General features: G+C 43.1%; 1 protein-coding gene across 1 annotated transcript; it reads left to right on the top strand.

The window, feature by feature from the left end:
* Positions 1 to 2,237: 2,237 nt before the first annotated feature.
* Positions 2,238 to 10,237, top strand: LOC105533741 (chromosome unknown open reading frame, human C7orf71). Its single transcript, XM_011972278.1, has 3 exons — positions 2,238 to 2,365; positions 3,662 to 3,727; positions 9,194 to 10,237. The coding sequence occupies exons 1-3, from the start codon at positions 2,238 to 2,240 to the stop codon at positions 9,432 to 9,434; spliced, it is 435 nt and encodes a 144-aa protein (XP_011827668.1). The 3' UTR covers positions 9,435 to 10,237.
* The last annotated feature ends 7,660 nt before the right edge of the window (positions 10,238 to 17,897 follow it).

Here is a 17,897-nt window from a genome sequence, read left to right as displayed (position 1 = left end):
CAAACAGGTCATGCCTAGTCTCAAAGCATCAGCCTAGATACTTATCCATTGCAAAGGGAAAGATAGTAACTTGACAGTGAGAGACCCAGCAGATACCACCTTAATCAAGTGACCAAGATCAATGTCACCAGTTATAAGATGTGGTTCTCATGAACCCCTTGAATGATAGTGCTGAGGAAGATGTGCCATTGTGATTTTTGTGGTATTCTCACCAAAAAGGCATAACCTTACTCCACTCATGAGAATGCACAAACAAACCCAAACTGAGGGACATTCTCCTGTGGAACTGATCCATATTCTTCCAAAGCATCAAGGTCATGAAAGTAAAGGAGAGACCATGGAACTGTTACCCAGTGGAGGAGAAGGAGAAATACAGATAAATGTAATTTAGGATCTTAGATTAAATCCTGAGCAGAAAAAAGGACATTAGTGGAAAAAATAGTGAGTTTCAAATAGGACTGTAGTTCAGTTAGTTACATTGTACCGATGTTAATTTCCAGTTCTGAATAGTTGTACTATGATTATATAAGATGATGATATAAAGGGAAATGATAGAAGAGATATAAGGAAAGTACATATTACTTTTTCAACTTTTCTGTAAGTCTAAAATTAGTTCAAAACAAAAATCTCTTTAAAAAAATCTTATGTCCTTTCTTGTAACATTAGATGAAATATGTTGGTTGAACTAAATAAAAAAGGACCAAGCATGGCTTTTTTTTCGAGCTACTTATGTATGCAGATTCCAGCCTTCTGAGTGAGCTTTCCTGCCACTGAGTATCACAGATTGTTCTAACACTCACTTTCATCATTTCCTTCATGAGGAAAGAGGCCTACAAAGGTTAAATGACTTATATGAAGTCACAAAGTCACCTGGAGACAAAACCAGCAGTAGGATCTCGGTTTCCAGCCCAGTGCAATTTCTGCTCTATCCCACTGACCTCATTGTTGAGGTAGGTAGGAATGCAAAGGGAAGAGCTACCCCTTATGGGATGTTTCTTTCTATCAACCTTGAGAGGATCAGGTTTATTTGCTGGTGGTAGACTGACAGCCCAAATACTTCATAGAAACCCTACGTTGATGTCAGAACACTGGACACCACAAAGCTCTGGGAAGCATTTTATAATAAGGGCTCAACCATTTCCTCTTCAAATGTACTGCTTAATCACATAAGTTCCTGATACGGTTTGGCTGTGTCCCCACCCAAGTCTCATGTTGAATCGTAGTTCCCATTATCCCTACATGTCCTTGGAGGGACCCGGTGGGAGGCAGTTGAATCATGGGGGCGGTTACCCCCATGCTGTTCTTGTGATAGCAAGTGAGTTCTCACGAGATCTGATGGTTTTATAGATGCTTTCCCCTCCTTCCCTCTGCACTTCTCCCTGCTGCTGCCACATGACAAAGGGTGTGTTTGTTTCTCCTTCCACCGTGATTATAAGTTTCCTGAGGCCTCCCCAGCCGTGCGGAACTGTGAGTCAATTAAATCTTTTTCCTTATTAATTACCCAATCTTGGGTATGTCCTTATAGCAGTGAGAGAACTGACTAATACAGTTCCTTAGGAAGTCCCTGCTGGGTATGGATGGGGAGTGAAGCAAGGAAGGCCCAGAAGCTGCCTCTGGCTGAAAGACAATGAAGAAAGTGTGTAAAATCTCCACCATCACCAGAGGAAGAGAGCTTGGCAGCAAAGTTACTTCCATGAACGGGCGAGTTGAAGTGAACAGGGTCTTGGGCAAAACTGAAGGGTAGTTAGTCGGGTTTGTCTCTGGTGGGCTTTCGGCTCCACTCCCTGCATCCCATTCCCACCTCCTGATGGTCCCCTCGTAGGCCCAGGGCTACCACCTTTCCTTGGAGCATAGGTGGGGACCCTCCAGCCAGGGTCCTTCCTTCACAGGGAGTCAGAGCCCTCTGCTCAGGAATTGCCCTGCCCCAGGTCAGCCATCTATCAAAAGCCCCACTATCCCCCAAAGACCCGCCCTCAAGCAGTAGATGTGCAGCAAGGGAGCCGCAAATGTCATTCCCGTGACCCGGAAGCAGTCTAGTGTGTTACCTCTCTCGGGGCTGCTATGGGCTGAATTGTGTTTCCCAAAAATTTCTATGCTGCTTCCCTAACCCCCAGCACCTCAGAATCTAACTCTGGATAGGACCTGTGAATAAGTGATTAAGTTAAAATAGGGTCCTGTGGATGGGCCCTAACCCAATCTAACTGGTGTCCTTTTAAGAAGAGGAAGAGACACCAGAGATGTGCACACACAGAGACAAGGCACGTGAGGACACAGAGACAAGGTGGCCACCTGCAAGCCAGGGAGAGGGGCCTCGGGGAAGCCAACCCTGCCTACGCCTTGATCTTGGACTTCCAGCTTCCAAAACTGTAAGACAATAAATGCCTGTTGTTTAAGCCCCTGGTCCGTGGTATTTTGTTATGGCAGCCCTAGCAAATGGATACAGGGGTATTTGAAATGTAATTGAGAGAGTTCCTAGGAAATGGAATCACTGCCTTGATTCAGAGAAATTAATGGAGGAGTTGGCAGTGTCGTGACACATGGTGGGAAAGGTGTTTGAGGGCCACTGCTCCTCAGGTCACACCGTGGAGGTGGTGGTCTGCTCTGCCTGTGTGAGCCAGGGCTCGCTGACACACACACACACGTGCATGCACACACCCCCACACACACACCACAAACACAGACACACACGCACACATCCACCACAAACACAGACACACACGTACATCATACAGAAACAGACACAGACCACACACACCTCATACACAGACACACCGCATGCACATATACACACACACACCTACCACACACGCTTCATACACAAGTACACACACACACCTGCCACACATACATACACACATATATACACACCACACACACATACACACACATATACACACACCACACCCATACACATACACACATATACACACACCACACACATACACACACAAATACACACCACACACATACATCAACACACACATACATATCACACACACAACACATACACACCACATATGCACCCACCACACACATCACCCAAACACACACACAAGCATATACACACACTATACACACACATCACATACAACACACACATACACACCACATTGCGTACACACACACCACACTCATACACCACACACAAGTACATATTCATATACACACACGTGTGTGTTCACACTTGGAGTGAGTCCTTGGTGTCGTGAGGCATGCTTCGCAAGACCTTCATTAATTCCCCAAATCGCAATAGTAACAGTGGAAACATGGCTTTTGAGGGCCGTCTACAGACCCAGCCACAGCAGGGACACGGGCTGCCCAGCGGCCTGCCAGCACCACAGGTCACTCTGCATGCCATAGCTTGTTTCAACCTTCCAAGAGTGTTAGGAAGGTATTGCTTTCCACTTCAAAAAAGGACCCATGCTGTGACATTTGAGGCCACCCCAAATACTCAAGGCCACCACAAATGCTACATCTCCATGAACATCATGTATATTTTCTCAGTTCCTGGTCCTGTCATCTCCCCACTCTCCTGGGCTGGTTAAAATAGCTGGTTAAAATAGCTGCTTCTTGCCCCTCTCTCACCGCTCTGCATTGGCCCATCCAGTACCCATTTGTTCCCTAAGTACTGTTGATTCCATTTGTGTTATTTCCACAGCCAAAATCTGAGTGAAATGGGTATAAATCATGACCTAGAATACAGTTCAATTATTCCTATGATGAAAGCGTAAGTTGTTTTCTGGACAGTTTTTCCTGTAGACACTATTAAGGAGAAGAAATATCTCAAACACGGTTTTTCATGCAATTTTAGGAAATTCATGAACCCAGGTGAGTTGATGCTAGGTGCACAAACTCCAGGTTAGGAACCCCTGGTATCCTGTGCTTTATAAAAATTATTTTTAATTGTGGTAAAATACACATAACATCAAGTTTACCATCTTAACCATTGTTAAGTACAGTCAGCAGCATTACGTACATTCATACCGTTGTGCAACCATCACCATCATCCATCCCCAGAACACTTCTAACATGAAAAACTGAAACTCCATCCCCATTAAACAACTCCCCATTCCCCCCTCCCACAGCCCCCGCCAATCACCATTCTACCTGCTGTTTCTATGAATTTAACTATTCCAGGATGTTGTGTACGTGGAGTCATGCAGTATTTGTCCTTTTGTGAGTGGCTTATTTCACTTAGTAGAATGTCCTCAAAGTCATCCATGTTGTAGCATGGGTTAGAATTCCCTCCTTCTGAAGGCTGAATCAGATTCCATTGTAGGTACAGTCAGCCTCTGGATATCTGTGGGTTCTGTGTCCATGGATTCAACCAAATGCAGATCAAAAATATTAAAAAGTCTGGGCACGGTGGCTCACGCCTGTAATCCCAGCACTTTGGAAGGCCGAGGAGGGATCACTTGAGGTCAGGAGACCAGAGCCTGGTCAACATGGTGAAACCCCATCTCTACTAAAAATACAAAAATTAGCCAGTCGGTCATAGTGGTGCACGCCTGTAGTTCCACCTAGTCAGGAAGCTGAGGCAGGAGAATTGCTTGAATCCAGCAGGGACAAGTTGCAGTGAGCTGAGATTGTGGCACTGCACTCCAGCCTGGGTGACATAGCAAGACTCTGTCTCAAAAAAAACCAATATATATATATATACACACACACACACACACACACATATATATATTTACATATATATACACACATATAAATTGCACCTGTACTGAACATGTGCAAACTTTTTTCATGTTATTATTCCCTAAACAATACCATATAACAATTATTTACATAGCATTTATATTGTATGAGGCATTATGAGTAATCTAGAGATGATTTAAAGTATTTGGGAGAATGTACATAGCTGACATGCAAATGGTACACCATCTCATATCCACAGATTTTGGTGTCTGTGGTTGTTCCTGGAACCAATTCCCTGTGAGTACCGAGGAGCACCTATACATATCACATGCTGCTTATTCATTGATCGGTGGGTGGACACTGCAGCAGTCTCCATCCCTTGCCTACTGTGAATAACGCTGGTATGGACATGTGCTATCCTGCTTTTATATTTACAAACTCTTCACTAAATTATCAGATTCTCACAATGACCTTGCGAAACACGTATCATGATTACGTTCTCATTTTTCAGATGAGGACACTGTGACTTTATACGGCCATGTTTCCATCGTTAATACTGCAATTTGGGGAATTAATGAAGGGCTTGGGGAGCAAACCTCACAATGCCAAGGATTCACTCCAAGTGTGGGCACACATGCGTGTGTATGTGTGTGTGGTATACGTGTGTGTATGTGAGTGCAATGTGTGATGCGTATGTGAGTGTATGTATGTATGTATGTATGTATGTGTGTTTGTATGTGTGGTGGATGTGCGTGTGGTGGATGTGTGTGTGGTGTGTGTGTGATGCGTATGTGTGTGTGGTATGTGAGTGTATGCGGTATGAATGTGCGTGATGTGTATGTGCGTGTGCATGTGATGTGTATGTGTGTGTGTTGTGTGTGTGTGCGGTGTATGTGTGATGTATATGTGAGTGTATGTGTGTGCTGTCTGTGTGTGTGGTGTGTGTGTGATGTGTATGTGTGTGATGTGTGTGTATCTGGGTTGTGTGCATATGTGTGATGTGTGAGTGTGTATGTGTATATATAGTGTGTGTATATATAGCTAGGTAAAGACATAGCATAGAAATACTAATAGAATACATGGTTTTGTCCGTGATTCCTGGCCCATAACTCCCATAGCTCTTCTGTTATCATGTTGGCTGCTTTAGGCCTCAGAAAACAGAACCCCTCTCTCTGACTTTCTCCTGCCCTCCTTTTTCCCACTCCTTTTTCTCCCCAAGGCAGGAATATTCCCCCACCTCTTTCTTGGAGCTGACCCTAAAGAAAATTTCCGAGCTACCTTGCCTGACCGTAGGTCATAAGAGCCCCATTTCAGAAGGGGTCCCACCCCATCCCTGGGGAAGGAAAGCCACACGGAGAGGCCAAGAAGGATCTGAACAGACAGGCCCTGCTGGGGTCCCCACTCCATCTGTTAGTGCTGGATGGTACCCTTTGTGTCCAGTCACCTTTCCACATGGTTGTCCATGCTTCCATCACACCTGTCCAGTGATATCTCCATAAAGGCCAAACAGGATGGGATAGGATGAGCTTTGGGATGGCTGAGCATGTGGAGATGTGGAGGGTGGTGCACCGGGGAGGGCTGGGAGCTCTGTGCCCCTCATGTGCCTTCTCCTATGCGTCTTCACCTATATCTTTCCTACTGTTCTATATGATAAACTGGTTAACGTAAGTGTTTTGCTGAGTTCCGTGAGCCACTCTCGCAAATTAATCAAACCCAAGGAGGGGATGATGGGATCCCCAATTTATAGCCGGTCAGTCAGAAGCATAGGAGAGACAACCTGGGGCCTGGGGATCAGCACTGGAAGTGAGGTGAGTCTTGTGGGACCGAGCCCTCGGTCTTAGTGGGATCATCTGTGGTCTCCAGATGTGTCGTGGGACTGAGCCCTCGGTCTCAGTGGGATCATCTGTGGTCTCCAGGTGTGTCATGTCAGAACTGGATTGGAGGCCCCTCAGCTGGTGTCTGCTGCAGAACTGATTGCTTGTTGGTGGGGAGAAATCTCCACATGTTTGGTCGAGAAGTCTTCTGTGTGGATCGTTGTGGTGTGAGGGAAGAGGAAAAATCATTTGTGTTTTTTCCTATTTAGACACAGAAGCTCAAAGTTCACAGTTACTATACGATCAAGCAGGGTTTGAATGCAGGTTTTCCCAAATCAAGAGTACTTGAATTTCAGCTCTGGTGGTTAAACACGGGGACCACACATGTCCTTCATTTGTTTTTGACGGGGAAAGGGATACTGTTTAGAAGAGTCTCCTCTCCAGGACTTCATTGAATAACGGAAGGTGGGGGTGACACCCTTGGTTTCCAGAATAATCTGAAATATTCTCAGGGGTCCTGAGTGAATATAACGCTAATCCCCATGAAAACTTTCCATTCTGGGGGCTCCTGAGGCCTGGGGTAAGAAGGAGGGGATGCGTCCCCCAAGCTCATGATGGGGAGGCAAAGAACCCCATGTCTGTCCCCTTAGACAGCCTCCTTCCCCTAGAGAAAAGGGGGCTTCATGCCCACAGAACACAGGCTGGATGGGAGGTGGGGGCGTGAAGAGGCAGCCTGGACACTAGTTCCTGGGAGAACTGGTACCCACAACTACCCCACTAACCTCGCCTGCAAGAAGAGCTGTCCCTGAGCCCTGTTGCAAGGCTCCAAAACATTAAATGCCTGTAATTTTGACATGTCAGATATTTAATAAGGAACAAATTAGCACTTGGGTCTTTTTTTTTTCCTGAGACAATCCAATTTCTATGCCAGGCACCAACTTCTATATTTCAAAATGCATTTTTGAAGGTTAATTAGAGAAGCAGCAGAGATAGTGTTTTCCAAGAGGGATTTTTCTAGTTCCTTCCAGGTCTATGGATGGCAGAAAAAAATAACTTTCAGACACTGTAAATTGAGTGCGTGAAGCTGTGAGAATAAACCCATCTCATTAGTCATTGTGTCAATTATAGTATCTAAGGAACAATTTTGTAGCAATAGCATATTTATTTGATGTTTCAAAAGCTACCTGGACCCACTGTTAGGAGGTATTGGCTCTTAATGCTCCGAGTACCTCTTTAACAAAATGGCACTCCATAAAAATTTAGTGTGTTCCTACTGTAATTAAATGGCCCTAGTCATTTTTGCATTTATGATATAAACTATAATGGCTGTAAAATCCCGCAATTAACTTTCCTTGCGCCAACATTTCATACTTGAGAAATTCTCATTACAAATTTCATTACTGATTCACTTATCTGTAATTTGTCCTACGTAACCTAAAGAATATTAACAAATTTAGAGTCACTTTTGCTCTATTAAAAACGAAATATAAAAGTCTTTCACCTAGTGAGTCAATCATGATACTTCAAAGACCCCCTGAATGGGTCAAGTGTGATGGTGAGGACGGGAAGGAAAAGAGAGAGCGCATTTGATTGGAAAGAGCGAAGTGGATGTGGAGGAAAGTAAGCGGATGTCACTGAGCTCGCTGGCCTCTGCAGCGACCAGGCACAGACACACTTGAGTGAGTCCAGGGAAAGTGAACCGAGCGCTGGAGAAACGACTGGGGAAGTAAATGAAGGTCCGGGGTTTCCTATCCAGGGGCCCGGAGCGCTTACCACTTCTGCTTTGGTTCTGCTCTCTGGTGCTCCTTTCTCTCTGGGGTCAGGGCTGGCTGGAGTGAAGCCTGCCGCGGTGGAACCCGCCCTTCTGCCAGGTTGCTTTGGCAGGAAGTCTGTCTAAGAAACTTCGCTGTTACCAATGGCAGTGGCAAGACGGAAGAGGAATTCAACTACGAAGGTCCCCACCTGAGGGATACGTGTATTTCGATTTTCCATCTCTCCAGGCACGGTTGTCTTGAGGGGGAATTTGGAGAAACTTTCCTCCTCCTTTAAGCCTCCTCTTCCCACACTTTTAAGGTAGAAACAAAAATACATCCACATTAAAGTGAAGTGAAAGTTGACTGACCTAGTGTCAAGGGCCCTGAATTCTCATCCTCGTGCTGTCATGATCTTGCCGGTGACTGTGGCAAGTCTTGCGACCTGTCTGGGCCCCAGTGGCCAGACTAGGAAAGGGAGGAGTTTCACTAGGATGACAGCTGAGACCTTATATTCTTCCAAGAACAGTTCATTTTCTGGTAGAGAAAGCCAAGAGCTTCTCTTTACCCAACAAATGGGTGACATGGGGTGCCCTGCCAGCCGCTGGGTTCAGCACAATGATCTCCACGAGCAGCAGCCTGCGTAAATATTTTCCCCAATAGCATCTATTCCAGCACTTCCCTGCCTTCCATAACTACATTTATTTTATTCTAATTTGTAATTAACTTTTACAAAATTAAGTTGGAGATGGAAAATTACTGTCCCAACATAAATAACCCTGCCGCTGAATGTGACAGTGTTAACGCAATCAACAATACGATTCATAAAGAAAGAAATGTTGTCATACTTATTACTTCTGTGTGCTCCATCTTTTATAGAATATTACTGTGTGAATTGAAATTTTATATGATTTAATAAGCCTCAAAAAGATATTATGGCCAAGTAACCACATAACTGTAACAAATCGTCCTCCTCCCTCATTACAGAGCCTTCCCCGCACGCGGGGCTCTCGCTCTCATTATGAGTGGTGTCTTTGACAACCCAGGGCCCATTAAAAACACCTTGAAGAAAGCATTCACCACGCTGTGGAGCTTCACAATCTATACCAGGCTGGAATCCTTGAGGGTGGCGTTATCAAATGAGGAAAAAATTCCTTTCATTTTTCATCCTAAGACTCAGGCAGCAAACATGTTATCTGGCCCTATAAGCACCCCCATGCTTCTGTGAGACCCAAGCAGGTTCTGCATCACCACGACAGCCGCGGAGGTCAAATCATCAAAACAGCAGCAGACGAAGGGGTTTATTGCTCCTCCAAATCTTCCGCTGGTTTTATAGGGTTACCAGTTTAAAGTTTCTTTGTTTTCAGAGCATCAGACCTCCCATCTGTAGCTGATAGCCATTTTTCAAAGGTTTCTGGCTCACCCAGGAATTCATTAGGGTGGACGAGAAAAGAATAGTGGATAGAATAGACCAGCAGGGCAATCTAAGCCCCATTCCCTGTCTCTTTACATTGGTTCTTGGTCCCCGTGACTCATCCCAACTCTCTTGCATTCCAATCTGGAATGTGAAAGCTGGAAATGTAGGTGCTCTGTAATCACAGGCAGTGGTTTTCTTGGAGCCTGGTGTGATTTTTGTAGCTTGCAGCAATATGTGGGACACACTTGCACTGAAGAATTTAATGACTTGTTTTACTGCTGCCTGCCATCAATATTTATCTACATTAACTGAAGAAAGGCATTACTCGAAATGGCGTTTCACACCTCTGAGCATTATACAGTAATTCTAAAGTCATACGTTGTACCAAATTCTCTGGGCAAACACAGAGATACAATATGAATGCAAATAATCCAAGTTGAAGTTTTTAAAACTTGAATTGTCTACAGCAATCTGGAAAATCAAAATCAAAGTGACTGGAATTGCTGTGTCTGGGAATGACTGGATTAAAAGCAATGGAAACAATCGTTTCTCAGCTTGGTTTTTCCGGAATTAGCAGGAGCACATTTCAAGTATGTTTAACAGAAAAGAAAAACTGGGCCGGGCACAGTAATTCCAGCACTTTAAGAGGCCGAGGTGGATGGATCACCTGAGGTCAGGAGTTCAAGACCAGCCTGGCCAACATGATGAAACCCCACCTCTACTAAAAAAACAAAAATTAGCTGGGTGTGGTGGCAGGTGCTGAGATCGCGCCACTGCAACTCCAGCCTGGGTGGCAAGAGCAAAACTCTGCCGGAAGGAAGGAAGGAAGGAAGGAAGGAAGGAAGGAAGGAAGAAAGGAAGAAAGAAAGAAAACCTGACCAGGTGTTAAGACAATGCAGATGCATGTCATGCTTCTTTCTGCACTCAGGCAAGGAAGGCTGAATTATCCTTTCCATTTCCCCTCACCCGCCTCTGCTGGTTAGTTTTTCTCTCTCAGTTTCCCATTGCCAGAGAGCCCTTCTCTGACCATATTGGTCACATTTCTTGGCTTGCATTTCTTCAGTGGACTTATCTGAAGGAATCTTTTCTGTTACATGCTGGCGTGTGCACTTGTTATTTGCCTCCCCCGCCCTCAGCGAGGAAGCTCCCTGAGGGCAGAAACAACCCTGGGTTCCTCACATCCTGCATGGAATCCCAGCACAGGCCTGGTATGTGGCGGGGGCCACTTAACATCTGAAGAATGAATTATTATCCACACTGGGAGAACATGAGCTTAAAGCACAGCAGGCATTTCTAGTGACTATACAGACCACATCATTTTGAGCAAACAGCTTTAAAAGGATCATCTGAATATCTTATGCACAAGCTTTACTCAAAGACCAGGGTTTTCAAGGGTGAAAGAACCTGGGAGATCAGTTGCGCCAACCCTTAACCTTACAGAGAAGGAAACTCAGTCTCATGGAGATCAAGAGGCTGGGTCAAGGGTGTTCCGTGCTATGCAGTAGCGGAAGTACCCCCAGAACTAGGGCTACTGGCAGTCTGATGGCTCAGGGCACCTTCTCATGCCCCGGATTCTGTCTCCAAAGACATGCTCTGCAGACAAGCTCTTCTAGCATGGCTTAACTTTCACATTCTGGTCTGAAATGTTCTTCCTATAATTTTCCCATCTTCGGAAATTATGTTTATGGGACATCTGGGCAAGAGAATTGGTTCTCAATTCATAATAGATAAGGTTTACATTTTTATTAATGGAATTAGAACTTCAGAGAAACTTTATAACTGCACTACGAACCAACCATACTTAGATTTTATATTAACCCTAGATTACTCATCTAGTAACTTTATACACTTGGGAGAAACGCAAAAATTGGAATTAGAAACAGTGAACAGAAGGACACATGTTCAGTCTGATGCCCAGTTTTTCTGAAGTTGTAAAATCCTGCGTTATTTAGCGGTTTCTGTGAAACAGGACTGATGTATTGCATATTTTCTTTCAAAAAATAAAGTGAAATTAATCTCTTTCATTTTAAGGCATGCAAGCACTCCTTGAATAAAGCAGAGATGCCTCAGAGTATGAACTGCCAGGCTAAGAGTCACTGAATTAAGAAGCTAAAAACTAGTAGGTAAGACCTTGTATATATCAGCTCACATTCAGCCATGACTTTTAGCATGACTTATAGAGTGATTTGTATCTCTTAAATAAATAGATAGGGATAGATTTTAAAGGGGTCAAGAAGAAAAACCTATTTTGAAAATATTGATGCATCCTGCTGTTAGCAGAAAACAAGGGAAAGGATCTGTCTAGTGTCCTAGGCATTAGCATTCATAGCAAATAAAATTGACTACTAAAGTATCTTTGCTCTAAATGTCATCTGCATATCAACAGTTCTGAATAAAATTAATCGGAAAAGTAAAGCATGGCTTATTAATATGGGGCAGAATCTTTGGAAAAGAGGAAATATGTAAAGCTTTCAACAGCCATTCAACATCAAATCAATATCCCATTTTCTTAGTGATTAATTCAAAATGAGCATCAGCTCTTAATGTTTTAACTGATATATTAGCTCAATCTTTTATTTACTCTCTATACTTCCAATGCAGGATAATTTTAGTGTCAGTTGATCATCTCACTGATATTTCCTGTACTATGGTCAGTGGAACCCACATACATGAAAAAAAATGGTTTTAAGTATCTCAAAATCGGAATACAGAATTATTTTGTTCATTCTTTCAGGCTAATAAGCAATGACAGGTATTCAAAGAATGAAACTGTCAGCACTGTGACTCCCACTGTTGTTGGCATCATAATCTGTTTCTTAGTAACATTTGGTCTGAGTAGCAGTAATAGAATTAATTATACTTCATTTTGCTGCCTTTAACAGTATTGACCAAATTTAAGAACAAATGAGAAGTGCTTATCAAGCTTGAAGAAAATAATCCATCAGTGGCACAATTTAAATTCTCTGCAGTTCTCTTATTAATCAAAGTAACACTTACTATCCTATCTCCACTTCCCATTAACAGTCATTAAGCCCTGCTGCTGATTGAAGCAATTTCTTTAGGGATCTCAACCTCATTTTTAAGAGAACCTTCTTCAGTGCAAAACAATATCATATAATTGTGGTAACTTAAAGAGAGGAAGAAGTTTCTTCAATCATATTCTGACCTTGATTATTTTTCAATGGTGTAAGTTCAAGAAAGTATACAACTGGATTAGAAACTTCAGGCAGTGGACGGGCCGCCACGGCCTCATCACCCAAAGGAGGCACCAATCCAACAGGCATGGCATAGGTAGACTTGGGTTAAACACCTTAACCACCTCCTCCAATCACCATCGTTTTATCTCTCACAGTGTTAGATGCATCTCAGAAGCAGGAAACACATTGGGAAGGGTTTACTAAGAATACTTTGTCTTGGCTATGGCTCCGGGTAGGCACATGGTGGAGAGGTAGGAGCAAGAGGTCTGTGGCCAGAAGAATTTGAGGTGGCACTCAACACTGCTAACCCATGGGAACCTGAACAATTGCCTAGTTTTTCTCTGAAATGGAAATCATATCATCTGCTCTGCTTACCTTGCCAAATTGTTGTGGAAAGCACATGAGAAAATGTGGATGGAAGTCCTTTGAAATTGTTAGACATTATACGAGTGTTAACTATTTTATACCTAGAAGTCACGGGAAGTGTTTCATTCAACTCTATCCCCAAATCCTTGCCCAATGTTGATGCATATTATTGTTGAATTAATGCTGGAGTAGCCCTATTTCTAAAAATGAGAACAAGATAACCCACATCATTAAAATGAAGTAATGGTCTTTTACAAAACACCTGTACTATATGTGGAGGGAATAGGCCATGAACTTACAAAAAAAGCATCTAGGGCACTGGGCAAAAACAACATTTTACTAGAATCAGGGAAATCTGGAGGGCAATGCCTTTGGGCTAAAAATAATTATGGGATCAGCACAATTTTGAAAATCGTGAGCTTAAGAGGAAACAGCCCAGAGAATGTTGGTGATTGGGCAAGAAAGGTAAAGCAATCCCTGCCTGCCAATTTGGTCATGCCAGGAAAGATGGTAGAGTTGGAACAGTTTCCATCCCAAAGGGCCCACTGCCTTCTGCCCCATGGAATTTAATGTCAACACCACTGACAGCAGCTTCTGCAGCCAAGCTGCTAATAGACAAGTCACCAAGTTGAATGCAATGCAATCATGTATCAGGATGAGGGGTGGGCATGGGAATTAGGCTGTGAGACTATATCTTATCTGCACTACAAATGTGTTGTGTTAAAGCAGTCTCTCCTCCCCATCTACTTAAACCCTTGGAAATCAGTATTTCCTTCTGGTCATTCATTATAATTCACTGTAATCTCAATACTTATAAAAGCCAAACACAACATGGCACTGGTTATAAAGTTTTAATCAGGTAAAACACTCAGTATTCATTCTGTTCAATTTTATCAGTGAGAAAACAGGCTCAGAGAGGTCCAGTGGTCTCCCTGAGGTCACCCAGCTGGGCACTATTGGGCATCTTTAGTTAATTTATAAGTGACCCTGCTCCTTTGAGTAGCCTTCTGAGATGTTGTAAAGTTCTTCTCTTTCCCCAAGAGAAGGCTGTGTATACCTATGGAGCAGACCTGAAGGGTGCCCTCAGGAAGGACCTCAGCGCTTCTGTCCCCTTCTTATGTCTGTGCTTTAAATGCAGAGCCCCTCAGCCGGGCGCGGTGGCTCACACCTGTAATCCCAGCACTTTGGGAGGCTGAGGCGGGTGGATCACCTGAGATTGGGAGTTCAAGACCAGCCTGACCAACATAGAGAAACCCTGTCTCTACTAAAAATACAAAATTAGCTGGGCGTAGTGGCGCATGCCTGTAATCCCAGCTACTCGGGAGGCTGAGGCAGGAGAATTGCTTGAACCTCGGAGGCAGAGGTTGCGGTGAGCCAAGATCGTGCCATTGCACTCCAGCCGGGGTAACAAGAGCAAAACTCCATCTCAAAAAAAGTAAAATAAAATAAAATAAAAGCGGAGCCCCTTTGCTTTTGGTTTGCTGAAAAGATCAGGGCTTCAGAGACTGGACAGCCGGGATAGATCCATTATTTTCTTTTAATGGCCAAAGTCCTTGGAAAGATAAATCAAGACCTGGATCTGAATTTGCTTGGCCAGCATAGACATGAAGACACCTTTCAATAGGCTCCTGGGCCTGATGCATAAAGACGACTACATAATCAATGAAGAGAGGGAACAGCCGCAGCTGCTGAGGACCACTGCTGCTTCCAGCTGCAAACCATGCCCCACTCTCGAGATGTGCCCATGAGAACAGGTTCGGTGGGGAGCAAATTTTCCATCCTTGAAGAGATGAAAGGTACCATCCACCACTTAATTTCTGAGAAGACATTAAATGTATGATTCTCATCTCTAAGAAATGAAACGCTGAGCTGGATTTTTGGATCAATGGAATACCTACTCCTGTTAAAGCACTTAAAAAGGAAAACATCTACAAAATGTCCCATTAGGCTGACAAATTTATAGCAGTATGAAAAGTGTGCCAGCAGTTTCAAAGCCGAATAGAGCGTTGTGTTTAAAGAGTATGAATGGATCTGAGTTCAGCAATATTTCATCTACATGAACAAGTTTAGCTATCACATCTCTTCCCGATATTTCCCACATTTACTTTTAACTATGCGTATGTATGCCATGACAGAATATGGACATCATCTTTAAAAATAAGTTGTAAAATGAATGATATTAAATGGACTTTCACAGCATGAAGACGTGGAAATATATTCTCATCTTGATGTGTGGGGCTGTACAGACATAAATGCCATCAGCATTAATGGTAATTATGTGCGTAAATCCCCATGCTCTCAATGAGAATATGCCCCTTAGTTTGCAAGTACAATGACTGGCTCATTTCTGAGACTAGAAACAGCTGAGACTTCACCCCCTCTAACTGGGAGAGAGACACGGGGTAGCTGAGAGCATAAAATCTGATCACCCACTTTCCCAAAACATGCAATTCAAGCACTTTAAAACTCCTTCACCTCAGAAACACTGAAGATGTAGGAAAAAGCCTCACACTGCGGTCTGAGTATCCCGGCGATTTATGCTGTATCATTCACAGGTTCCTGTCACTTGCTAGGGCGGTTACACTACAGGAGCTATGCGCTCTCATAACAAACTCGTTTTATTATGTTCTGATAACGATCGAGGATAATATTTTTCAGCCAACTCAGAAGAGGCTGTTTACTATAAAATTTTTCAGAAAGTAAGCAAATTTAGCATCCCGTTCACCAGAGCCAATATATTCTAATCTTATTAAAACAGGCAGGCAGATGACAGAGCCCAGGAAAAGGTTCATGTCTTCTCTTTTCAATTCTTAAATTAATAAGGCAGTGTGACCCAAGTGCTTGGTTAGGCTTCACCTTACACGGTAGGAAAACAAAAAAGTCTTCTTGGCCAAAAAGTCAGAAAGCATTAACAGAAAGGGTCGCCCGGTTATAACTTTACAAACACTTCATCAGGGTAAGATGGAGCAAAGTGACATATGTAATTAAAGTATACTAAAGAAAACAAGTCATTGTGGCTTTCAATTACAATGGTACTAAGAAGTAACCATATTATTTCTACAAACTATTTTCACTTAGCACAGTTCAGATGGAATTATTGCCATGACCTTTTAAAAATGTGAAAGAGTGAATCAATACCCTTTCAGAGGCAAGATTGCAGGAGCCGAATTGGCCATGCAGTAATGGTGTGTATTTCTGCATCAGAAGGCAGTTGAAACCTAATTATCGTCAATCACATACAAGGTAGCTCCACGTACTGATGAGCCTGTGCAGGCAGCAGTGTGCATGTGAGGGTCTGGGTGTGAGGGTCTTCAAGATAGACGAGCACATGTGCTAAAGAGGGCAGGGATCTTGGATGCTTTGGGCCAGTGGAGTGGGGCTTACAGGTGAGTTATAGGGACTGTCACTCATTTACAATAACTAACACTGGCCCGTCAGAAACAGCCACCTGTAAATGATGTATGAGTGGCTGGCAGCCTGCCATCCCCCAATAGACCTTGCAGCCAAGAATCACATTTTATTGTCGAGGTCACTGGAATGCTTACTTGGATACATGCCATATATTATTTAAAAATAACAAACAGCCAATCAGCAACATTTCTTAAGGCTCAAGGGCAAAATAGCCAATCTGCTTTTAGAAAATAGGAAACGAACATCCAAGATCCATTTTAGCAAGTGATTTTTTTTTTAATTGCTTCTCTCCAGATACAAAGAAGCAACACTCTGGAGAGGCCTGAGAGTGGTGACACGGTGTCAGATGGGGAGAACACGTATGAATATTCACTTTTCCTAAGCTGCTTCAGACACGATGCCAGCACAAACCAACAACAAAAGCAAATGCCTTGCAATCAACAATAACGGCGGCCCCAACTGCCAGACTATGAAAGCCATGGAAACCAGTTTGCACAGGAAGGAAGGAAGGATCTTCAGTTTGATTTTTCCATTCAATTGCATAATTCTCAAATCTGCCTGAGAATGGTAAAATGATCCTCTGTACCATGGCAAATGTTTTCCTTGCACAATCAATCTATCTATATGCTATCAGAAGATCATATTATGTTTTTAATTTTATTCAGTAGCCTAGATATGGGTAGAAGTCTCAACATTATGCTATTATATTTCAACACAAGAAATACGGCATTATCAAATGTTATGGATATTAAGCCATGAAGAAATGTTTGGATAACCTCTTGCAACGTTTCTTGAAAATTAAAAAAAAAAAAACAGAAAACTACTCTTCTCATAACTGTACAACTGTAAATGTTGTCCCCTCTAGTATGGTGTCGAAGATCTCTGCAACAATCAGCCTTCACAGCCCTGCTCCACTGGCCCTCACTTGTTCCCACAGAAATGAAAGACTCGGCATATTTGTTACCATTATACAGTAATTGGACAATCTTTTGTTCAACGCTCTTAATGTTCTTAGAATAAAAACATTAAAAACACACTTAAAAAATAGGAATACTCATTACACACAAGCAATAGTTTTTAATTTAGAAAAACAGTCTAATTGAAATTACATTTGTTATGCAGACACTACCAATAATTATCTTGGCTTTAAATATGCAAACCCAAAGATTCCTTTTGAATTGGTAACTCTTTTCAGAAGTGGCCACTACTAGTTGAATTCAGTGATCCAGGGACCCGTTGGTGATATCAGGTGGTCCCCAGGTGTATCAGATGGCCTCTTAGAGCTGCTGTGGTAAAGCAT

This window comes from Mandrillus leucophaeus, unplaced genomic scaffold, assembly GCF_000951045.1.
Source record: "Mandrillus leucophaeus isolate KB7577 unplaced genomic scaffold, Mleu.le_1.0 Scaffold128, whole genome shotgun sequence".
Lineage (NCBI taxonomy): Eukaryota > Metazoa > Chordata > Mammalia > Primates > Cercopithecidae > Mandrillus > Mandrillus leucophaeus.
Note: the sequence above shows the minus strand (reverse complement) of the source record. Positions and strands in the feature narration are given on the sequence as shown.